This window comes from Phalacrocorax aristotelis, chromosome Z (genome assembly GCF_949628215.1).
Source record: "Phalacrocorax aristotelis chromosome Z, bGulAri2.1, whole genome shotgun sequence".
In the NCBI taxonomy this organism is placed as follows: Eukaryota; Metazoa; Chordata; class Aves; order Suliformes; family Phalacrocoracidae; genus Phalacrocorax; species Phalacrocorax aristotelis.
In genome coordinates this window covers 31,146,390-31,171,122 of record NC_134311.1, presented here as the reverse complement: position 1 = coordinate 31,171,122, position 24,733 = coordinate 31,146,390, and the positions used below count along the sequence as shown (strand labels likewise).

General features: G+C 35.9%; 1 protein-coding gene across 1 annotated transcript in view; it reads left to right on the top strand.

Moving 5' to 3' along the window:
• FBN2 (fibrillin 2) overlaps positions 1–24,733 on the top strand; it is a 185,643-nt gene that overhangs the window by 152,252 nt on the left and 8,658 nt on the right. The window contains exons 42-61 of the mRNA XM_075078460.1: positions 4,508–4,576; positions 5,111–5,236; positions 6,053–6,178; positions 6,602–6,727; positions 8,581–8,697; positions 10,652–10,780; positions 11,094–11,213; positions 14,051–14,176; positions 14,415–14,567; positions 15,106–15,171; positions 15,456–15,581; positions 15,688–15,807; positions 16,983–17,105; positions 17,536–17,667; positions 19,049–19,174; positions 21,539–21,745; positions 22,429–22,554; positions 23,167–23,289; positions 23,437–23,553; positions 24,226–24,354. Coding sequence (XP_074934561.1) covers positions 4,508–4,576; positions 5,111–5,236; positions 6,053–6,178; positions 6,602–6,727; positions 8,581–8,697; positions 10,652–10,780; positions 11,094–11,213; positions 14,051–14,176; positions 14,415–14,567; positions 15,106–15,171; positions 15,456–15,581; positions 15,688–15,807; positions 16,983–17,105; positions 17,536–17,667; positions 19,049–19,174; positions 21,539–21,745; positions 22,429–22,554; positions 23,167–23,289; positions 23,437–23,553; positions 24,226–24,354 — 2,487 coding nt within the window. The remainder of the gene's footprint in view (positions 1–4,507; positions 4,577–5,110; positions 5,237–6,052; positions 6,179–6,601; positions 6,728–8,580; positions 8,698–10,651; positions 10,781–11,093; positions 11,214–14,050; positions 14,177–14,414; positions 14,568–15,105; positions 15,172–15,455; positions 15,582–15,687; positions 15,808–16,982; positions 17,106–17,535; positions 17,668–19,048; positions 19,175–21,538; positions 21,746–22,428; positions 22,555–23,166; positions 23,290–23,436; positions 23,554–24,225; positions 24,355–24,733) is intronic.

Below are 24,733 nucleotides of genomic sequence, written 5' to 3'. Positions count from 1 at the left end.
CCTGCCAGCCTGGATTAAGACTGGATTAGGTCTTGGTGTGCTAAACAAGAATAGGTATTTCTTCCATATTGTTAAGTGAAAGAAGTGTCACTCAATATTGAGTGGAAAGATACAGCTTGGACAGTTTGAAGGCACCAGTCATTCCCCTAGATGAAAAAAAAAAATCTGGAAGAACATGCGTATTTTCCCTCTCAGCTGCCCCTGAAGGCAAGGGCAAGGGAACAAACTACTGTCAGGTGTCACCGAGTTGAATAAAAAGGTCTGGAAAGTACAAACTGACCTTCCCATCAGCAGCAGGAGTATGTCAGCCCTGTAGCTAAAGGGGTGTTTGTAAGACAGGTATCTGTAGGTAGATCTAATTATTTAGACCTTTTTTTTTTTTGTGATGGGGCTTTATAAAATGAGTATGCTGTGGTTATGTTATTCATTCTTTCAAACAAATACAAAGGCTTTCAGAGGTCTTGTATGGACATCGAATTACTTTCAGTTATTCATATTTATGTCAAAAATCTGTGTCTTCTGTAGGTAAGGCCCACCAGACTAGTGCAGTAGGCATAAGCAAATTTTCTGAATGTGTGATTCCAAAACTCCCATATCTAAAGCTGTCACTTTGAGATTTCTGGAAAAGCAGTCATCAGGCAATAATACTTAGGCTGAAGATACTGGTTGACAAGAGGTGCCTGCTGCCTGGTCTGTCTTCCAGGAAAATTAATTTAGGATAGTCTAATTTAGTTACTGCATGGTTGGGGTTACATTTATCTTGATAGTCCTAATCTATCAGAACAAAAAGACTGGGTTTCATTACCGATCATATTGCCTTTCTAGATTTTTCACTTGTATCTCATATCTGAGCGTGGTCCTCTCAGTTGCTTTTACATATTCTCTGTTGAAGGTGATGAACTTGCAAAAGCTTAACAAGCAAGGCATTGTAAAGGCAAGTAAAAATTCACTTCTGTAAAGAGAGGTGAAAATAATAAGGTACAGTTCTATTTCATTTAGTCTTTGTGGGGTTCCTTTCCTGGAACAAAACACCTGCAAAAGCTCAACTCAGTACAAACATGTTATATTGTTCAATTGACTTTGCCCCAAATTTACTGCCATTAAACCCATACCTCTGGTGCTCATCATTTGTGATGTTACTGTAAAGAATGTATTACTTTACTTCCAAGTGGTTTCTCCTGGTGACATAAGGGAAACAGCAGATAATTTAGGAAAGACTTTCCCCGCCCAAGCAGTAAGGAGGAGGAAAATGGGACTGAAAAGAAAAACCAGTCTCTTCCTTTTCTTTCTTCAGTAGGAGGAGGAGGGAGAATGAAGGAATGTTCCTAGCATTCAGGAATGGGAGACGGAAATAAGCTTGAGAGAGGAAATACATGTTTGCTATCACAGAGAGCTCATAAAATTCTTTCCCATAGTAATTTATCTCAGTACCATAAAATTGTCATCATGATGACAACGTGATGAGAAAAATACAGCAAAGTACTAGCAGGGATTCATGCAATTAATATTCTTGGATGGAAGAAAGAATTCTCCTTTTAAATTGTTAAGAATGACAGTCTCAAAAACTTCTGCAGCTTCTAAAGATTTGTTAAGACAACTCCACTTAGTCTGCAAGCAGTTATGGGGTTAAAATATTTCCTGAAATATTGCAGTATTGCCTTGTTAGCTCTTCTAAATGCCTTTACTGTATTTGGAGACATAGTTGAACCTTTTTCACCATAAAAAGATATTGCGTGAGGGATCAAACAAAAATACCAAATGTAAATGGCTGAATAGCTGCACTTATGTGGTATAATCAGTCATTCTGAAATCTGAGTGGGGGCTACACATCACAGACAGGGGTTATGATACACTGCCCTTAACCAGTTTGCTAGACTGAACCCAGTAGCTCATTAAGAGCATTATTCTGCTCTGATGAGAATTATATTGTTCCTCCAAATAAACTTCACATGCCAATGCATTGCCATTTTTTTTTCTTCCTTTTCATACATTTATGCTTAATCAATCTCTGATGACTTTAGGGAGTAAAGACTGTATTGCTTGGTTTTACACATTATAAGGATCATAACCATTACTATACAGACATTACTATACATTCTTGTTTGTTTGTTTTTTCATACAAAGAATTGTAAAAAGCTGCTTCACTGCTAAAAGGTAACCAAGTATTTACAGAAGTCTTTCATGGTTTGATCATTTCAGGAGTGCTTGGCCTCACAATTTTTTTCCTGTTATGCGATAGATTTTTTTTGTCCTAAAAAAATAATATAGTGATAAGTGTATGGGGTTTTGAAATATTTTTTAAGTCATTGATGCAATGTCAAGCTTTCAGAAAGTAAAACTCTGGCATGTTTGTGTATGGATAATTTGGCACACTGCAGAAATGCATTATCATGCAGTCCTTACCTAATTATATGCTTGTCTTCTCACAGTACAAACTGAAAAAAAAGTGGAAAAACTCTATTAAATGGAATGCATGGAACATGTAGGTAGCATAACACAGAATGAAAGAAAGCCTGCAACCCTCAGAGCCTCTTCTTCATCCTCCCAGACCTGATGTGTTAGGCATTATCACAGGAGTAGGTTATCTTCACCCATGGAGACAGGATTGTGAACACAAGGCCCTCTTTTTATCTAGTATGCATGTTTCACAGGTATACTGACAGCAGTAAATGGCATAAAGCTCCTTGCACGAAAGAACTGTTTTCTAACAGTTAATATAAAAGAGCAGAAAATTGCTGGATGGTAAAACACTGTTGCAGGGACCTCTGTAGCCCAGTATGCTGTACTGCAAGTACCACCTCAGTAGGCATTAAGCAGTCATTAAACAATAGGACAGAAGAAAGAATAAAATGCTGAAGTTCAGGTGTACTGGATCCTACTTGGCTTATGCAGGAAATGACAAAGAATGTTTGAATGTGAGAAAAATATTTTGTCAAATCTCATTGTGAGCAATGATCAACTACATTTGCTGAAATAAGTAAGAATGTTTGGTGTAAGGGAGACAAGAATTATTCAAGTTATAACCCCAGTGGTTAGACTTTACAAAGCTATAAGCTACTGAAGAGCTGCCATTAAAATGTAGACAATCAAGAAACTCAAACTATAGCCAGTAGAAAAATACACTATCACCGCTTTAGACTAAAGATCATTAGTCACAGGAAAACAGAAGGGTTCCCTTTCTCTTTTTCTTGTGCTAGAAAAGATGCCTAATTGTGTGTCTACATTTCAGGTTTAGAGGTGAGTTAAAGATAGAATCCGTATGTTTCCTCTCACTGGATTGATAATGGGCTTCCTGTAGGTCCTCAACAGCATGAACAGTGGACCAAGCACTCACAGAAGTCTCCAGATATTACACTTCCAGAACCCCTTTGAATTTTACGTCAGTCAGACATTTTTGTAAATTCTATCCACATTCTTTAGAAGGATATTTTACTTTGTCTTAATGCCCCGAATATACAAATATCTACTGCATGCTTTGGAATTCTTCCTTACCAATAGTTTGGAAGCTTAATACTGAAAGATACGTATTCAAACTGTTTGCGTCTTCGCATTGGAATTACTGTGCTCACCTCAAAGAAGTGGGATTTCAGTACACAGTTCTACTGGCAGTCAGGATTTTAAAAACTGGACATAGTTACAGTTGTAGGCCTGTCATTTTTCATATTTCTGCCTAGATCAAAATTTAGCTATGTACTGTAAATGTGTAATATATTTTTCTGGAAAGCACTGTTTTACCAGTAAAATCTCATGCCAGCATAGATGCTTTATAAGAAATAATTTTTTAAAAATAAGTAATTATTTCTTACAACCTGCAATAATTAATAGATTCTATGTTAGAATTTTTTTTCTATATTTTGCAAATCCACTCAACTTCATACACCTTGCCTGGAAAACCTGGGTTCACTGATTTTATTCTTTATACTGTGCATTTCCCATCCTCAAGATGCTCTGGAAAAGAGGACATAAAATGAGCATACTAAAGCCATGCTCTTTTCTGGAGCATCTTTTTATAAAGCACAGTGTCCATTCTTCTCTTCAGCTTAGTGGAACTAAGCTGTAGTAACCTCTGCAGAAAAGAACAGAGATAGTATTGTCAAAGAAGGCTGGTACTGGTACTGGTACTGGTAAGGTACTGGTAAGTTACATTTATTTCTCCTATCTGAAACTGTTGCTGTAGATTCTTTTTACAGATGTCTAGAAGAAAGAATAAATCTTAAAGGGTAAGTTAGGGAGTTCTATTTAAAACAGAAACTGATGTGCTGCTTTCTCAAAAAAGACATTAATTATGTGCAAAAGTATGCAAAGACTTGAGAGAAGTGTGAATTAGTGTTTGTTTGCATTAATTTTTTGGCAATCTGAGTTTTCAATACAATTTGTACAGAAGGCAGTGGCTCTTCTGAGTAGATTGGCTTGTATCAGCTCTTGAAAAGCTGAAAAGACTACAAGTAATTCTCAGGTGATTTAATAAATACTCACTAAAAATGCATTGGTGTCTCTTTTGCTCTAGCTGAATTCAAGAACATATGCGGGAATATTCCTGGCTTCACTTTTGATATTCATACTGGAAAAGCTGTTGGTAAGTTGCACTAAATTATTTTAACCAAAAATAGTTTTGCTAAGGTGGTTGCAGCTGCATAATGGTACCAAAATGAACATTTCGTATAATAAAATTCTAATTTCATTGTAGAGTTTACGATGGTAACATAAATTGTGAGGCCAATTTTTGTGTAAAATATTTCTGATTTATATTTTTTATTTCTACATTTTGTTATGATCTTTTGCTCAGCCTCCATCCTAGTTCATGGGTTTGAGTTTTAATTGATAAGGTATTGGTTTGGCTTAAAAAATGTTGTGGGACTTACCTGCATATTTGTAACAGCTCTGCATCTTGTCTAAGACTTAGTATTACTCTGTTCTGATCACTTCCTGGACTTCACACAGTTTATTTTCTTTCATAATGGGTGTATCTTTAGATTTATATCCTGTATACAATTTCTGTGTAGATAAAAAGGAAATTCTCAACTCAGTTTTAAGCACAGTGAAACTGAGAATACAAGCAGTATGTAAAGCCTTGAAGTACTGTACTTTGACTAGTTCATCTCACTTTCAGACATTGATGAATGTAAGGAAATCCCAGGAATCTGTGCAAATGGTGTTTGCATCAATCAGATTGGCAGCTTCCGCTGTGAATGCCCCACTGGATTCAGCTACAATGACCTGCTCTTGGTCTGTGAAGGTGATTTGAAATTACATTATTTTCTACTTAGCCCTCATAAACATGCTTATCTTAAAGGGGAGGGGAACACTTAATACACATGTTTTTCAAAACTAAGAGAGAGAAACTGTGAGCTTTTTTTGTAGGGCTCAAGTCTATAAACCAGTTTGTGACATGTTTGTCTTTAACGCATATGCACATGCACTTAATAAATTTTGTAATAGTTTTGTGTCAAGCAATTTACTGACTCCTAAATAGGAAGTAAATGAAATGCTTTTATTGAATTTTATTTCATTTTAGAGAGGAAATTTAATTTGTGTTCTTAATACTTCCCACAAAATAGTTTCCTTGATTTTTTTCCATCTTGTGTCTGTTCTACAGTTTTATAGGTAGAGATATTAACAGAAGATAATAGTGAAACTTTGTGTTTCCTGAAGTCAACAGTTTTGTCATTGGTATTCAAGGGTCTTGTGCGGACATGTGCACCTTAAAAAGCTAACAAACTGCCACTTACTATTCAGTTCAAAGGCAAAAGGGAACATTTGTTAATACAAAAACTAATTTCTTTAGGCAGATATTTAAATTTGCAAAGCCACTTCAATGTTTAGTAAGTCAGATTCACATGATCCTCCATCCAAAAAGTGTGTTATGGATGAAATTGTATTTATTTTGTTTTTCATTTGCATTCATTGCACAGGAGGCTGAAGGGCAAAGTATTCATGCTTTGCCAAGGACAAAAGATTGTCTTGCATAAGATGGACAATACAGTCTAAATTCTAGCCAGAAGTAACTATTTTATGGTTTCTTATGTCTGAACCATCACTCTTGGTGTTTCAGATATTGACGAGTGCGGCAATGGAGACAATATCTGCCAGAGAAATGCAGACTGTATCAACAGTCCTGGTAGTTACCGCTGTGAATGTGCTGCTGGTTTTAAACTTTCACCCAGTGGTGTCTGTGTTGGTAAGAAATCAGTTGACTTTCCTCGTCTGTTTGAATCTGGTTGTACTTTGTCAGTGCTATGTGTATGGATTCTCTCGAAGGGTAAAAGCATAATTTATTTTCTGTTACCTTGTGTATTCTGCTGGTTTTTGTAACAGTTTTTACTTTATAGCCCTGTTTCTTTCTAGAAGGGAAGAGAAGACAGTACAATTTTTAAAAAGCATTCTTGATGTATCAACCAAATCCTAACAGTAGTTTTGACCTTGAGGTGTATAGGGAAAAAGTTCCTATAAAATGGAAGTTTTGTTATGATTCAGGTTTAGTTATGGATAATTTTGAGTCTGGTTTTAATAATAAGAACAGATTGTAAAAACATGTTTGTGTAAAATGAATGAACAATAAAAGTCAATAATGCGTACCATCTGTTTTATATTTTTGTTATAGATCGCAATGAATGTCTGGAAATTCCTAATGTTTGCAGTCACGGTTTATGTGTGGACATGCAAGGGAGTTACCAGTGCATATGTCACAATGGTTTTAAGGCATCCCAAGACCAGACTATGTGCATGGGTATGGAAAGAAAATGGTTTTGTGTGTGGTTTGCTTGGTTTTTTTTTGTTGTTGTTTCTTTATTTTTGTTTTTTTTTTTCAAAAGGGAAAAGACATGAGTCTAAATTTTTTAGGACATTATAGTGACATTAAAAGACTAAAGTATGTGAAGTTGTCCTTGGAATGGAAATATTAGTTTGAGGAAAACATAATATTCTCAGAGATAGCTCCATGTTACTGAAGAATATATTAACCCCATTTTAACAAAAATACATCAGAGTGGCTTATTTGACAGAGAAGTTTGTAGGAGATATCACAGAATGATAGAGTTTGGAGATTAAAAAAAGACAGAATTTTCAATTAGTAATTTATTAAGGTCATGTTTCATTTAAAAAACAGAATCCCACACTTAATGTAACTTAAATCTATACATATTTTATATTAAAATTATTACATGATAGAGATGATATAAGAAATAAGCAGATTGCAAAATAAGAGCGTTTTTCTGGTTCTTTTAGTGTTCAGTAATCAGTTCTACAGGGTTTTAAAAAGAAAAGGTGATGCATATGTGAATTCAGTTCTCTTTGAGAAAATACCCAAAAATTATTTTGATTTTTGAAATAATGATAATCTAAATGTCTGTTCTAAGCTATAGAGGATTTCAGTGTCTTCTATAACACAGGTGTGTTCCCATTTCAACTTTAAACAGACATTTAAAACCTGTTCACATTGTATTACATATTCCTATACGCCTTGAGTCTTCTCATATTTGGACTAAACATTTGTCAAACCATCTGAGGAGTGACTTGTGTTAATAATGCAAAATTTTGAAAGCCTGGCTACTCAAAACAGTACCTTAATTAATTAATAAGTAACTTAAAAAACTAAAAGAATGTAGACCTGTACTAGATATAAGGAACCAATTTTTTACAATGAGGGTGGTGAAACACTGGTACAGGGTGCCCAGAGAGGTGGCAGATACCCCGTCCCTGGAAACATTCAAGGTCAGGTTGGACGGGGCTCTGAGCAACCTGATCTAGCTCACTGCAGGGGGTTGGACTAGATGACCTTTAAGGGTCCCTTTCAACCCATACCATTCTATGATTCTAATTCTAAAACAAATTCTAAAAAATTTGTAGTATGAAACACAAATCTAGACAATGACAGATTATGGAAATGATGCAGACAACAAAATATTAACTGTCTGTAGATCAATAAAATGTTTCAGAAAGTCCTCAGGAAGTAGGAGAATAAGATCTAAATACCTTCCAGATCCCCATGAAACTCCAGAAATTACTGAAACACACAGCAGAAAACACTGAATTTTAGTGCCTCTTAAAAAATGTTGTTTCCGAGAGTTTTTAAGCAGTCTTTATAATTCTGGATGTAGTCTTGTCATAATACATTCACATATGTGGACTGACATGTGAACAATGACACAAAACTCCTTTCTAGAGAGTTTTTAACAGGTTTTCATGGGCTTAAGCGTAAAATACGTACATAAAACATGGGATAGTTCCAGGGCTGTGACGCTCAATCTTTTGACATAAGTTCTGATCACTAGTGTACATTAAGAAATTAAGAAATGTTAGTATGAAAAATAAAGACAGAAGAATGCTTTGAGATACTGCACATGCACTTCCTTTAATCTTTTCGTGTAACAGTATCTTTTATTTTAAAACACATATAAAAGATGTGTCAGGTAACATTTTCCTATGTGCACCCAGAAGCTGTAAAAATCAGTAGTATAAATAGAAGATGTGACAGCTGAAAGGAGAGGCTGATGTTTAGAATATTGTCGCTGTGCACAGATAACACAGTAACACATACCTGGGAAAATCAGTTTGCATATATGGTTTTGTTTCTGTCTGCAGATGTTGATGAATGTGAACGCCATCCATGTGGAAATGGAACTTGTAAAAACACGGTTGGATCATATAACTGCCTGTGTTATCCCGGATTTGAATTAACTCATAATAATGATTGTATGGGTAGGTGATCTAATCCAAACTTTATTTTCATTGCTGCTGGCTTGGTATGGCAAGGAGGATGGAATATAGTTAAAACTCAAACAGAAGACAGGTCAGGGTGCTAAGAAAGTTAACCGTGTGCAGTAACTGATATTGTTAACAGCCCTAGAGGTTAATCTTTACTATCATTTTTTAAACTAATTAAACATATTTTTTACTGGTTATCTTTAGATAATGTGATCCCTAAATCTCTGGACCACTGGAGCAACCGTACAGTTCACTGACATTTTAATGCAGCCCTCACCTCCATTAGATTCTCTGGGTAATTACACTACATGTCCTTGACTACTGGTACAGTCCATAGGCACCACTCACAATAAGCATATATTATATCACACCATCAGTGTTTCCTCATGAATTTAAAATAATTTCTTTATTTCACCATACTACTTGCCACTTTCACATAGTGTGAAAGAGGAAGCAGAACCAGCCATAAGAAAACCAGTACAACTAACCTACCAAATCTGTTCTCCTAAGGTGAACTCTGCTTATACAGAGCTTATACAGGCATTGCTGTTTCCTGTTCCCTAAAGCACAGGGCACCAGAGTATCTGATGGTTTTGGACAATTTAAATTCCTGGATGCTTGTGATAAAGCAACTAAAATCTTGCTGGGCTGAAGAACAGGCTCTTAAGTCTCTGGAGATATTCGCCCTTGTGCAGAGCACAAGCCAAAAGAGAGGAAGACTTTACATTCCTTCCTGCTACAGAAGGAAGACACAACAAAGTCTACTGGCTCCTTTCTGGTTCAGAAGAGAACTAAAACATCTTAAAAAAGTATTTTAAATCCTCTCCATTTCCAAGAACGAGAAAATTAAAAGCTTGTTCCAGTAAGAAGAGTCTGCTGCCAAAGAATGGCACTGTTTGCCAAGGAGGTTCTTCCCCTTGGCAGTATAGCTACCAGTCTACTGCCAGGAGCATCCAACGCCTCTGCTCCAGGCTGCGCCTTCGAGGAGGCTACGGAGCCCGAGATGACTCAGAGATTTGGCCTTTTGTTAGCACTCCTCTTGACAGCTTGGAGAGCCTCACGGCTTTCTTCCAAACTGTCCCCATCATTCAAAGGCAATTTAGCCTTGAATACTTTGTGGAGGTATTTCTGCTTGCAGAACTGTAACACAGAGGAAATGCACCATGGAATAAACCACTAACACAGGCATAGCTGTCCTGGCTGAACAGAAGGTACATCTTTTTCAGGAGCTGGTAGTTAATGGTTCAGAAGAAGACTAAAACCTCTTCAGTAAAATTGATGTTAGTCTTCATCATTCAAATTCAAGTATTGTAAAACAGTGAAGTAAGTGCATGTTGTTCTTACACCATGGTGCTTATCCAATCTCCTTTTCATTTATTCTGACACTTTCTCATCTGTATTTTGACTTACGCAGTGCTCATTTAAGTCTGCATTATTAAAGTAACTCTACAAACCAAAAAGCATTTTCAAACCTCACTTTCAGAATTGTTTACAAAGGAGAAAATCATCCTGTGCAAAGCAAATAATATATTCCAAAACTTGAAAATGACAAGGCAGGCTGTAGGAGGAAACTTGAGCACATATAAATCCAGATAAAATCCAGAACACTCCATGTAACATTTTCTGTTCTGTGTCTGGAGTTAGTACCATACAGTCACTTGGCAGTAATTGAGTATCTCCAGATGCAGTAGCTGAGGTAATGCTGCAAGTTTGAAAATTATAATACCCTATAAAAAGAGTGTTGTTTAAATAGAACATATACCTTAATGCACTTGAGTGAGAGTTACTTTCCACTAGCTGTCAGCTGTTCCCTTGTTGCTGCAAGATTTGCCTTTTCCACAGAAATACAGATTGCAACTTGAATGTGTTTATACTACTATAGTATATTGTATATACTATGCTGGGACTCAACTCTCATTTTGTGTGTTTTATTTTGCTTTTTTAACAGATATCGATGAGTGCAGTTCCTTCTTTGGTCAGGTGTGCAGAAACGGGCGGTGTTTCAATGAAATTAGTTCCTTCAAATGTTTATGTAATGAAGGATATGAACTTACTCTAGATGGCAAGAATTGCATTGGTATGTATGATACCACATGGAGATGTTAAAACACTGATGAACTGAAATAAACTATTAGCTCCCATCTAGATGGAAGCACCACAGTCTGAGTATCTAAGCATATTAAAAAAAAAAAAAAAAGACAGTGGCTTTTAATGAAAATACAGTAGAAGTAACTGGGTTTTGGAATAGTTATTGATCTTCAAGCATTTAAATGCCTTAGAAAAATAGAATTAGAAAAGAATCCTACAGTCATTTTCTTGAAAAAGCCTCTTTTGTTACCATATGAATTACATGATTCTAAGTCTTTCTTGATTCCATCTACTTTTCAAAGATACTAATGAGTGTGTGGCGCTACCCGGTTCATGCTCTCCTGGTACCTGTCAAAATTTGGAAGGATCATTCAGATGCATCTGTCCACCAGGATACGAAGTAAAAAGTGAAAGTTGTATTGGTAAGGCAAGTTGTAATTGTTGCTCTGGACAATTTAGAACTTAGAAAAAGTATCTGGTTCTAATTTGGTACAAAGTAGTTGTACACACTAATGTTTGTGAATGTTGCCCGAACTAAAATCATGGTGACAGAGAAAAAGTAAGTAGCAAAAGTCTTCAGGAAGACATTTTAAAAATGGAAGGCAAGATATTTTGTAATGTATTGTACTATATTTTGTACATTAACTTCTTCATTGATGAAAACAAAACTAAAAGAAATGGTATTCTGTCTTTCATTTACTTTTTTTAAAAAAATTTATAAAACAAACCAATTGTGTACTGGATTTATAGGTCTACAGAAAGGTAATTATTGGCAATCCATGCATGAAATAAGCTTCTGGTTTCCGAGGGCTATGAAGTTTAAAAATCTTGATAAAATTGTGGAGCTTATGGGAACACTTCCTTAAATTGGTTTCTTCTAACAACTGTTTTCTGATTTCATGTTTTGTATAATGTCTCTCAAGTGCTGAGATTCACAGGAGGAGGAAGAGGGTATAGCAGACCTTTCATCAGTTTGCATGTTCTTGTTTGTTCATAGAAGTTTAATTTAAACCCTTTAATATCTTTTAGGAGCTGTATGTCACACAGTGAATTAAGATTTGGTGTGGCAGAGAATGAGAAATAAACCCAAATTACAACTCCCTTTTCCAGCAGAGCAAAGCACAGGACTACTGTGAATTTACTGGGCATTTAAATTAACTCTGTGGGGCACTTGGCAAGGAAGGTGCACACAACTAGTTTTAGGTAGCTAACCTAGAAGCCTTAGCTTTCTGCATGGTCAGAGGACAAAGTAAGCACTGTGACTATATTAAGAAATCTGATTTTCAACTTAAATGACTGAAGTTAGCTGGTGTGGACACCCCAGATACACATTCATCCAAATAACTTCCAGTAATAAAGGAGCAGCTTGTCCCTGTAAGGACAGAAGAAAACACCTTTGAGGATGTAAAGATTTGGCCTATCACCACCTAATCTGTATGGATGCAGGAACCGGATCACAGGAATCTTTTTGAATTTTTGTTTTAAACAATAGGATGTATATTCTAAGCCCCAGAGTTCTCTCATCTTTTTGTGTCATGCCACCGTATTCAGTTTGCCTGCCAACTTCGTGCTGTCCTTTGGCAGCTGCCGTTTCCATATTAGCAATCATGTTGGAGATTAATTCAAATCACATACAGTTGTAAAATCATGAATTCAAAATGAAAGCTTTTGGTTTACCAGGAATATCACTCTTTATGGACACTTTAGTATCCTGGCAGAATCTCTTGGTATTTTTCACAGCATCAGTGACAGCCAAATAGATTTTTGCCTGAACTCAGTAAAAGGGACCTAATTCCATTCTTTTTCTTCATTCTGCTGGATCTCCAGAAAATTTACAGCTAAAAGTCCTAGAAAATGCCTAGATAATCACATGTGATTGTACTAATATTTTGATTAATATCATGACAGCTCTTGCAATGTATATTGCCCATTATTTTCTATTGTTATTATGCAAACAGCTTTAAAAGAATTCATTACTTCTGTCTGTAATGTGAAGGTTGGCAATGGCTAGATTACTTTTTTGAGCTCAGGGTGATTATATGCAGGAGAAACCAAAGCAGAAGGGGGCTACAGAAAAATTCTTAGTTTTCACCTACCCATTTAATGTATTTCCTTTGTTTCCTTGGCCGCTAAATAGAGGTCAGTTTTCTAAGATTCAGTAGAGTAGAGAATCTAATATCAGGGAAAATGGCACAACAGATTTGCGACTTAACATCCATGAAGCTTGATTACATTGAGAATACCTATTTCTGCCTACACTTAGGTTAAGATCAATATTGATATTATTGTAGTATGCTTATACAGCCATAGGTCTCTGTGGTGGTTCTTTTAATATCCCTTACTGGAAGGCTCAGGAGGGGTTGTACTGCAGGTATAGCTTTGAAGATTATTAAAATGCACTTCAGAATTTGTTAAATTATAACACCTTCACAAATCACTTTAGCAAGGAGGCTGATATCTTCTGTCAGTATTTCCAGGATAGAATAAATTAAAATATAGTTTAAAAAAATAGTTATTAAAAATTAAAGGCCTATTAATGCATTACTTTTCTTACTCTCTTGTCTATATATATGCAGGATACGCAGCCTGATACCGTTTGAGGTGCACAATTTTACAGGCACTTGGTGTTTATATTAAGTACTCTTTGGTTTAAGTTTTTTATAATTATAAAAAGATATCTAAAAAAATTAAATCTCATATGTGAATAGTCATAGCAATATACTCTTTATGCAACTGAACTGGAAAAAATTTAAATAACATATCAAGAGTGGCTGTGGAAGACTGGTAAATATAAATCTGAATATATTAATATAATCATAGACCTCCCTCTAATAGTAGCTAGCTATAGCTCCAGTTCAAGCATCAGTCAATCAGCATGAAAAAAGCCCACCTTTAATTACAAAGAACCTCCAACATACGTATTTCTAAGAATTCATCTTTGGGTGTTCTGTGTTTACAGAAAAATGTTTTTCTTATCAGAAATCTGCCTTCTCCTCTGATTCAGTCTGAAAGCATTTATTTAATGTTTATATTATAAATATAACAAAGAACAGAGAATGTGATTTGGAGAGGAAAGCGCATGCCAGGGAAATGCTCTAATTTGAAAGAGTTAGTGGAACCTTCAGACTGCTTTATTCTTAGGTGGTTTTTTTGAGGATGACTTTCTGCTCAAGTTAAATAAATAAATAAATGGTCTTTCTTAACCAAGGAATTCACAGCCAATAGGATCACGGTGAACCTTTTATCCTTTAATTTACAGATATTAATGAGTGTAATGAGGATCCCAACATCTGTCTCTTTGGCTCTTGTACAAACACTCCAGGAGGATTCCAGTGCATCTGTCCTACAGGTTTTGTGCTCTCTGATAATGGACGGAGATGTTTTGGTAAGTTAATGATTAAGGATTATTATAACTTATTGTAACAGGTAACAGATACTCTGCAGAATGAGTAAAAAGGGACCTCTGCAGGTCCCTTCCAAACTACGCCCTTAAGTGTGTTGGAAAGGGCTTTCAAAATAGTATGAAAAATACAGGACTAACATTATTATTTTCAGGGCTAGACAGTCATCATCTAACGAGGTAGAAGGTGCTAGCTCCACATAAACTGTATTTTCTTTTTTAGATACTCGCCAGAGCTTCTGTTTCACTAATTTTGAGAATGGGAAATGCTCAGTGCCAAAGGCTTTCAACACCACAAAGGCAAAGTGTTGCTGCAGTAAAATGCCAGGAGAAGGATGGGGTGATCCTTGTGAGCTCTGCCCAAAGGAAGAAGAAGGTACACATCAAGGTTTAAAATAAAGCCTTTTACGTGGGAGAAAAGGAAAAGCACATTTTTATTGTACCTTTTTGATCATCAGAAGGAGAGATCTTTTTGGCACTCTACCTTAATGGCCTTTTCTAGAACCATTTTCAGGTCAACAAAAGGAACAAAATCAAATAGAAGAAACCACAGAAAAAGAAAGTTGTTGGTTTTACTCTGTAGAGAAATTAAATAGTAGCCTCCATCCGTAGATCTAGCCTGCTTTAGACAAAATAGAAGAGCAAAATGGGTCATTGCCAAGAAACCCTGAAGTAATCAACAGTTTTCACTTCTTGGTTTTGTCCCAGTGCAGAAAGGGGAAGGCACCAAGCACAGGCACACGGAAGCTCGAGTTCCAGTGCCTGTTACTTTTGCATCTGGCAAGAAAGCATAATGACCATGATTTAAACAGTTTTGAAAAATGTGATATAGAAGATTTTTGGATGGCTTTAACCATCTGTCGTGGTTGTCTCTCTCACTCACTCTTTTTTTTTAAAAAAACATACCTCTACAGTTGCTTTTCACGACCTGTGTCCATATGGTCATGGAACTATTCCTGGAATTGATGATACACGTGAAGGTAAGTATTCTTTTCCCTGCTAATTAAAAAAAAAAAATTATTTATACTTAAAACTAGACTTGGATAGTATAGAATGTGACGGCTTACTCCCCACAGCCCCAGATGACAAGAGGCTGACCTTTAAGAAATGTGGACCACTATGAAACAAGTTAAAAGATTACTTTTGAAACTGCATGGCTAGAGACAAACAGAATAGGGCGCTTAGTTTATTTTAAAATATGTTTTTAAGATTTGATACAGAAATGCATCGGCTAAGTGGTTGCTAATATTTTTCTGCTTTTTAGATGTCAATGAATGCCTTGAAAGCCCAGGGATTTGCTCAAATGGTCACTGCATCAATACTGATGGATCATTCCGCTGTGAGTGCCCCATGGGATACAACTTAGATTACACTGGAGTACATTGCATCGGTGTGTCCATATTTCATAAATTATAAGAACTTTAACAATTGAATTTAACATGCTATTTGAAATGTGTCCCAGTTCTCTTCAGTTTGCATTTATTCATTATATACAGATACTGATGAATGTTCAGTTGGCAACCCATGTGGAAACGGTACATGCACTAACGCGATAGGTAGTTTTGAATGCAACTGTCATGAAGGATTTGAACCAGGCCCAATGATGAATTGTGAAGGTAACCTGTCTGCTTTATTTTTTTTAAGTTTATTTTTATGTAGTCCTCAGTATTGGAATTACTTGCTAACCAGGCCTTCAGTGCTATAAGAACTAGGAGGGAAAAAAGTTTCTCTGCTTGAAATACGTCATTGAAAAAGTAGTTCTGAATTGATGTAAGCAATGTTTTTAGTTTATCACAGGATTCCCCAAACTACATGTTGTGATATGTTACATTATTGTTTGTATATTTGTATATTTGTATATTGTTTGTATTGTTTGTATACTGTTGAGCCCCCAAAATATCCTCCTCAATGGTATAGCTAGCCATGGCAAAAATGCCTGAATTTGCAGAGCATTTTTCGTAAGTGAGACAGAGCACTTATGAACTGACCCACTCATCACAGTTATAGTAACAAGTGAGTTATACTGAACCTAATAAACTGAAGCCAGACCACTGGTCCATCTAGTCCATTATTTCATCCCTCACAGTTCAAACACTAGTTCAGCATACAAGCATGACTAACAACTTTCTGCAGTTCACTCCTCTAATACAAGAGCTCAGGATATAGGGGAAATATGATGTAAACTGGGGATGCATCCTTGCAGAGTGGGTTCAGTATCTGTTGTAACAGTGGGTTCTGTTGCCCAATAATCTGTCCAGTACAGTGTTGAATCTGTTGATACTATCTGCCTCCACAGCCTCTTGTAGCAGCAAGATCCAGAATGTCACTACTCTCACTACTTAGAGAAGTATTTCTTTTCATCTGTTTTAAAGTAATCCCCTATTAGTTTTCGTCAGTTGCTGATCAGGGTGTTTCCTATAAATTTTTTATTAATTATGATTAGTTTGCTTTCTGAAGCAAGAATTCTTTTTTTTTTTTTTGAGTTGGGAAAAAAGCTGACACCTCTCATCACACAAAAATACATTAAAAAATGATCATATAATAAAGATATGAAATAGGCCTGTCCCAGCTTGTCATTCTAAGCTCAAATAGTTCCATATTTATTATGCTGTTATTTTTAAGCAGAGCTTTGTTCAATTTTCTCTGGCTACTCAAAATCAAATGTTTCTCGTTTGAATTATTGCGTTTCAGATCCTTTTAACTTACAGGCGAAGCACAGGTACAGGAAAACCTTCTTGGTGATTGTTTCAAAACGTAGTGGAGAATGATTATTTTGTTCCTTTCTTTTCAGATATAAATGAGTGCGCTCAGAATCCCTTGCTGTGTGCTTTTCGTTGCATCAACACTTATGGCTTCTATGAATGCACATGTCCAGTTGGCTATGAACTAAGAGAAGACCAAAAGATGTGCAAAGGTAATGACTGATGATGAGCTTTTCCCCAACTTCCATCACCCTCTACTGGCCAAAGCATAATCCAAATATTTCTGTGTATCTTGCGTTCATCCTGTCAGTGGAATGTAGCAAACAGCCCAGCAGATGATGATTTACTCTTTCAGAACTCATGTAACATCAGTATCTAGTGTTTTTGTTATCAAGTGTGCCCCTTAATGGGCATAGTAAAGCCAAGAAGGTCACAATGGTGAAGTTCATCTTTAACATGACAAGATGATACAGCTCACAAAGATTAACACAACTGCAGTTAAGCCTGGCTCTCAGGTTTTTCTTCAGTGCTTGTTAGTTAGGGAAGCCTGTATGTCCTTTTTCTTGAGAAGATGCTAGTTGTCTTCAGTAACTGACGCTACTGGAAGGAAGTTCAAACACAAAATACATACCTTTTTTCCAGATCTAGATGAGTGTGCTGAAGGTCTCCATGACTGCGAGTCAAGAGGCATGATGTGCAAAAATTTGATTGGTACCTTCATGTGCATTTGTCCTCCTGGAATGACCCGGAGACCGGATGGAGAGGGCTGCACAGGTAAAGCTTAGAAGGGGAAGAAGACATCTACTGCAATACAAACAAGCAAAGAAATTGAAAAATTCTATGTATACTTATATAGTAAACTAGAAAACAGCAATTCATAAAAAACACTTAAGAAAGCTAACGATGCCAACATCTTTAACTCTTTTTCGTTTCAAAGTATAAGCCTTATCTGAAAGTAGTTCTAAATGACTAATAAGTATTTCAGAAGAAAACCTCTGGCTTTGTTTCTTTTGTTGTACAACAAAATCAGGAAGTTTTTCAGACATTTGTTAGATTTAAAAAATTAGGTTGCCAAACAAAAGAGACCTCGTTTGATGAGTAGGAGGCAAAATTGTCATAAATAAAAAGTTACATTCCCTTTAGCATTAATACTGTTTATAAATAATGTGGCAGTTCCTTAAAGAATTAAATCTAAGATTCTGAAACAACACATAAAACCATGAACAGCAAAAGATGTGGAAACTGCCGTAGGTCAAAATCGTTCGCCGTCCTGTAAGTAAGCAAACTTTCCTCCATCATTTTCTCCATTGGTGAGGGAGAAACAATAGCTACCTTTTGGCAAATTATACTTTCTTCTGGTATATAAAAAATCCCCAGACCATTCCAAAGATCTCTGGGGACAGAAGTAGCTAAGGCTATCAGTGGCTCAGAGGGGAAAAAAAAAAACAAACCCAAACGTCATCCATCTCAGTGAATGGTTTAAATGAAAGTATTTTAAAACAGTGTTCCTTCAGCAAGAGACTGACTACTCCCCTTTACAGGCCTTTATTATTTCTTTTCAGGGGAAATAAGCTGTATTAATAATAATTTTGCCTTTTTTACCACGTAGTGCTGCCTTTAAATCACTTTAGGTTTTTCTGAGGTTTTATTTTCAGCATGTACAAAGGTGTGTAATTGCTTACAGTATCTGTGCCATTAGCTATCGAAGAAAGTACACTAAGATTGTAAACTGCTTCAGGGAGATGATGTGCGGACTGAAATGTGACTGATTGCAGAAGAGGTCAAACATATTCAGAGACTCCTAATGATTACAAAGTGAAAATCTGTTACTCAAATCATGCATGTATTCCAATTTTATTTAAATGTTACTTGCCAGGTAAAAGTTATGACTAGAACTTGCTCTGCTACAAGTGTTTTCTGCTTCTTGTTATAAGTTGCAAAGAACATACAAGGATTAAAGCTTTCATCCTAGGATGCAGTGCATAAGGAATGGAATAGCATTATTAGGAAAGTAATTTCCAGGCTTAATCAGTTGCTGATTTTCCACTTCTTACAAATATTTTGCAAATATTACACAGAAAAATGAATGCATTCTATGAATCTCATATATTTTCTTGTAACTATTTTAAATTTTTTCTGTTATATTTTTGTAAAGATGAAAATGAGTGCCGCACCAAGCCAGGTATCTGTGAAAATGGTCGTTGCATGAACATTATTGGGAGCTACCGATGTGAATGTAATGAAGGATTCCTCTCAAGTCCGTCAGGCACCGAGTGTCTTGGTAAATGCCTCTTTCATATACATTTCATCTTACACTGAAGTATAAAGGATGTAGAATGTAAATTATGCTTCTGAGTACCTAACAGCTCTCATATCTACCGAAATTAAATAATGATCCTTATTAATTAAAAAATTATATTAAATAATGATAGGAATGAGGAGCATCTTGAGAATGTCAGTTGAGTCTAGCAATCAGGGACCTTACATAGAAGTGTCTTAATTTCCAAAGGACATAAATATGGTCCTGAGCAACACTATCTAGACAAAATACAGGTAGTTATAATGAAGAAGCAGAATTTAACTACCTTAGGTATATCACAAACTGGGATGCAGTGTTTGCATATTCAGAATGCAATCCTAGGCACTACAGTACTGCAACTAGACACCTGAATTTTCTGTACCTTTAATTCAGACACTGGTCATGAATACAAAATACTAAGATTTCACCAAAAAACTGCAAGATAACTTAAAAAGTTTTGAGGCAGGCCTGCACATTAAAGGCTGATGAAAGATTTTATGTTCATCAGCCTCTATTTTCTTTTCAATATGTTCAGACTTGACATTTGAACTATAAAATTAATTGTTCCCTTTTCAGAAATCAAACAGACCTGCAAAACCTTACTTTGTCATGATCAGTGTTCAAGTGTATATACTTCAGTGTCTTTTGCAATACTGAAACTGTATGAATATTTATTAGTATACTTGCATCAAAAATACTTGTATATTATCTTATATAAGTACTACAAAACCAGCTCTCTGTAAATTGTCATCAGTAGTGTGCTGACTTCATGGCAAAGCAATAACATTGGAAGTGCAGGGTATTTCCTAAGGATTAAGACCAGATGGGAAGAAGATGCCACAGTCTCTTAAGCCCAGCCAGTCATTAATGCCAAGGAAATATGCTTCTTGGAGGTCATTATTGCTTTCTTATACTTAATATATGATTTTCTTATTATTTTCTGAAAACTATGCTTTGGGTTAGTTTGCTCATTGCTGCTTTTCCTTTAGGGCTTCCTGAGTCAGAAATGACAATGAAAAATTAGTCTGGCAGAAATAAAGTATATCTTCAGAATGAAAGCACAAAGATTAAGTCGTAGGTTACATTATTTTAAATATACCGTGCAAACCTTTATAGTCTGTTACATTAAAATTCCACATATGAAACTGGGGAAGAAGTGTTATATGTCCTTCAACTCATAATGTGCATAAAGACCTGCACAACATACCTATCCAGGAGAACAACAATCTGCTGAGTCTTGCAAATTACTACAGCAATCATGCTGTCTCACACAACTGAGACTTTCAGTGAGGACAGCTTTATTTGATGTAAAAGGTTAAGTTTCCGGGCACCCAAGGTAAGTTTTGCCTAAAGCCAAAGTTTGCATTTTATCTGACTCATGTAAGAAATATATAGATTCTACTCCTTATACTTGTAAAAGAGAAGGTTAGCTGGGTGTTGATATATCTACACATTCTGAGGGATCTGAAGGATTTTAATTTTTACCTTGAAGAGGAAAAAATTGTAATCTTTAATTTAAAAACATAAGCGTTTGTCAGACCATAGTTTACAATGACACCATTTTAATTAACAAATAAGACAGGTGACATAGCCTACTTAGAAGACAACCTCGCTGAAAAATTTAGAGTTTCCATTAGCACTGGAAGCTGGGATCTCCGTTCTCCTCAGCTGTCTGTTTGAATGAAACTTGTAGGACCTTAATGACTCTGAAGTTTTGCTCCTATTTCATGAGTAACAGGTATTAACCAGAAGGTTTAAAAATTAAGGAAAACAGAATTAGAAAGGGATCAACAGTAAGGCCATATACACCCTTTTTCCCCCCCCAACACAAACTAGGAGTGCCAGTAAAGAAGTACTGAGTTGCGTAGTGCTAAGGATTTTGTCATTTAAACCACATCAGGACAATTACAGATGATCAGACATGCTATTTTGGCCAGTAAAACAAACAAACAAAACAAACTTCTAACGCTACTCCAAGTAAATTGTTCAAATGCAAGCCAAATATAGGCAGCTTAAGTGGAAGCTCAGTTTGGCCAGCAGCCTGTTTTACTGTCAAGCAAGCTCACCGGAGATGCCCCAGGGCACAGCTTTCCTAGAAGTAAAACTCATATCTAACTCAGGCTGGTACTGAAGTTTAGGGATGCCTGGAATACAGTTGGAATGGCAGTGAACACAAAAGCAGAACAAATCTGAAAGGCTAAGTCAAAGCAGACTTCACAGACTGGTTGCTAATAATCTCCTAGGGTTTGCATGTGTTGAGAAAGAGCCAGAATAATACATCAAATGCTTAATGGATCAGATGTTTATCTCCTACTCTTTCGTGATCTCTCTACTTCTTCCTTACAGATAATCGTCAAGGATTTTGCTTTGCTGAAGTTTTACAGACAATGTGTCAGATGGCTTCCAGTAGCCGGAATCTTGTCACTAAATCTGAGTGCTGCTGTGATGGAGGCCGGGGCTGGGGTAACCAGTGTGAGCTCTGTCCTCTTCCCGGAACCACCCAATATAAGAAACTCTGTCCACATGGACCAGGCTATACTACAGATGGAAGAGGTATTTGCAGGGATAAAAAGAGGCAGAATAGGGGAAAAGAATATGCTCACATATTTAAGAAAATGCAGAAGTTCCTTTGAAGACTTTCCTGCGAAACAACAGAGTTTTTTTTCAAATGCCACTGAGAGACCAGAAATTAAAAACACCTTTAAAGAGTAGCTGGAACCAGAATACTCACAGATGTGCAGAATTTTCAGGGTTGGGATCTAAAATAGGAGGTACCAACCAGCAACTAAATGCTAGAAATGATCCCAAAGCTTTTGTATGCTGAAAAGTAGCATACATGGCAAAGGCAACAACAGTTGTTCTAATAAGTCTCACTGAATGCTTTGCAGTTGCTATTTCCACACAGGAAGCAGAAGCTAACATACATTTTTAAATTGTGAAAAATTTTTTACATCATCTAACTGGTCATAAGAAAATTCAATTCTGTAGGTTTTGTTTTTTGAGTTAGCAAAACTGGAACCTGATTACCCAATGAAACAGCAGGAAGGTTTTGATGCAAAAAACACTAATGAAAGTTTGAAGGATGTTTGACTTTGAATCCAAATCCATTTTTAAAGAGAAAGAAAGGGTAAAGTTCCTATCAGAAGCATGATGAAGAGGAGCTGTGCAAAAATGGAAGAGAAGAAAAATGTCAAATTTAAAATCCAAAGATAATATGTTTAATATTTTCTGTACAGATATTGATGAATGTAAAGTCATGCCAAACCTATGTAGAAATGGACAGTGTATTAACACTATGGGCTCCTTCCGATGCTTTTGCAAAATTGGCTATACCACTGACATAAGTGGCACATCTTGTATTGGTAAGATTCAGCATCTTAATCCTCAGTTATTTTTTTAACTGGTACATAATGATGTTTCGATCTCTGTAAACCTTTGTATCAAAGGAGTTTCTTTATCTCTTTTATGTCTTTTCTCTTTCTTTTCCTAAAATGCACTTCTGGTTTTGTATTTCATTTGGGGAAATTGAGAAGCAAGCTGTACTGGCAATATTCCTGCAGTAGAATAAGCACTGAAATACTGAAATACATTTCAGCTGTATAACTATTTTGGCTGACAAACCAGTTGATTACTTCATGGTCTACATTTTCCCACCTTCCTGTTGGTTAACACATATAAGTATATCATAGCATGCCCCAAAATAAATACTTAGTTCCTAGATGAAAATATTAATGCCACTGTCACTCTAGCATATTACTCTTTCAAGATACTCAGTTTGTCACCGTAGCGGCAACTCCATAGAAACTCCACAGCAACTTATCCATAAAGAAAGACATAGGAACTCTGAACAAATGTAAATTGGGGACTTTTTTCTACAAACATTTTTCTCTTAAATATAGTACTGTTTAGAAAACACCCTTCAAACACAGACCAAGAAATCAGTACAACAGATACTTAACAGTTTCTCTCTTTAGATCTTGATGAGTGCTCCCAGTCTCCTAAACCATGCAATTTTATCTGCAAGAACTCAGAAGGAAGCTATCAGTGCTCATGTCCTCGGGGCTACATCCTCCAAGAAGATGGAAAGACATGTAAAGGTAAAGAAAGTTATACACAGTAACTTTTAATATTATTGCTCCTTGACTTAAAAGGAAATAGTTTTGAAGTGTGATATTTTTATCAAGTTAGACTAAATGTACCTCTTTTTCATTGACTTTTCTTAAGACGACATCTCTTACTTTCAGATCTTGATGAATGTCAAACCAAACAACACAATTGTCAGTTTCTCTGTGTCAATACCCTTGGAGGCTTCACATGCAAATGTCCACCTGGTTTTACACAACATCACACAGCTTGTATTGGTAAGAAAAACATTATTTTCCTTGCATCAGTTTTTCTATAAGAACAAATCCACAATTCTTATTAATTTCTTTTGCTCTTTATAAAGAGTAATAATACAGAGCAATAATGTCAGCAGTCCAGAAAACAAGCTTTTGAAAAGCAACAATTATAGCTAAAGAAAAATCAATCTATCTGCCATTTGTATTTTCTTGCTTAGTAAACAGTTGTACATATTTAATACTTGTTATTATATTCTAAGTATAACCACATGGAGACAAAGGGGTAAACTATTAAAATCTCATTTAAAATGTAGTTAAACAAAAACAGACTGCATTTTCTTCTTTAATAGATACAGATGTCTTTAGATCTTAAGCATATGTATGAATCTTGCCAACTAAAACTATTTTAGTTCATCTAATACAGAAGTGCAGCATTTTTCCACTGTCAGTAATTACATACCTGGGCCTTTCACACTCATAACTGAATTACCGCTTGAACTTCCAGTTTATTAATTACTCAGAGCTCTGCATGAGTCATCAGGTCATCTGACATTCAAATATGAAATGCTACATTTTCAAAATAAACTGTTGCACCTCTGTGGATTTCATCCTCTTAAGAAATGTTACATGAACATGTCTAAAATCATGCCACAAGGTATATCAACCGCCTTCTCTGTCCTCTGCATTTTTAAGATAACAATGAATGTGGTTCTCAGCCATCGCTTTGTGGATCAAAAGGAATTTGCCAAAACACCCCTGGAAGTTTTACCTGTGAATGTCAAAGGGGATTTTCTCTGGATTCTACTGGATTAAACTGTGAAGGTAACTATCAAATGTCAAATTTTTTTACGGTGCACATCCTTACTTCTGCGTCTAGAGAACCCTGTGATGTCAAAGATAAAACAGAGCACCAGACGTAGTAAAAGTAAATACCAAAAAGAAATAGGAATATATTTGGGTAATTTTAAGCATAATTGTATGCCTGAGTAATTTTTACACAAATTAGAATAAAAAGTGACTTTTTAGCTGAACTCTTGAACAACTGTTTCCAGGCTGCTGCTTCTACTTCACATAGGTTTATGCACCTAAAAGCCTTTTTTCATTTTCATACCGGCTAAAGAGAATCTTTCTACAATTTTTGTTTCAGCTAATTGTCACCATCCACCTGAGGCCATCTTAGAATCTAAATTCCATACTTTAA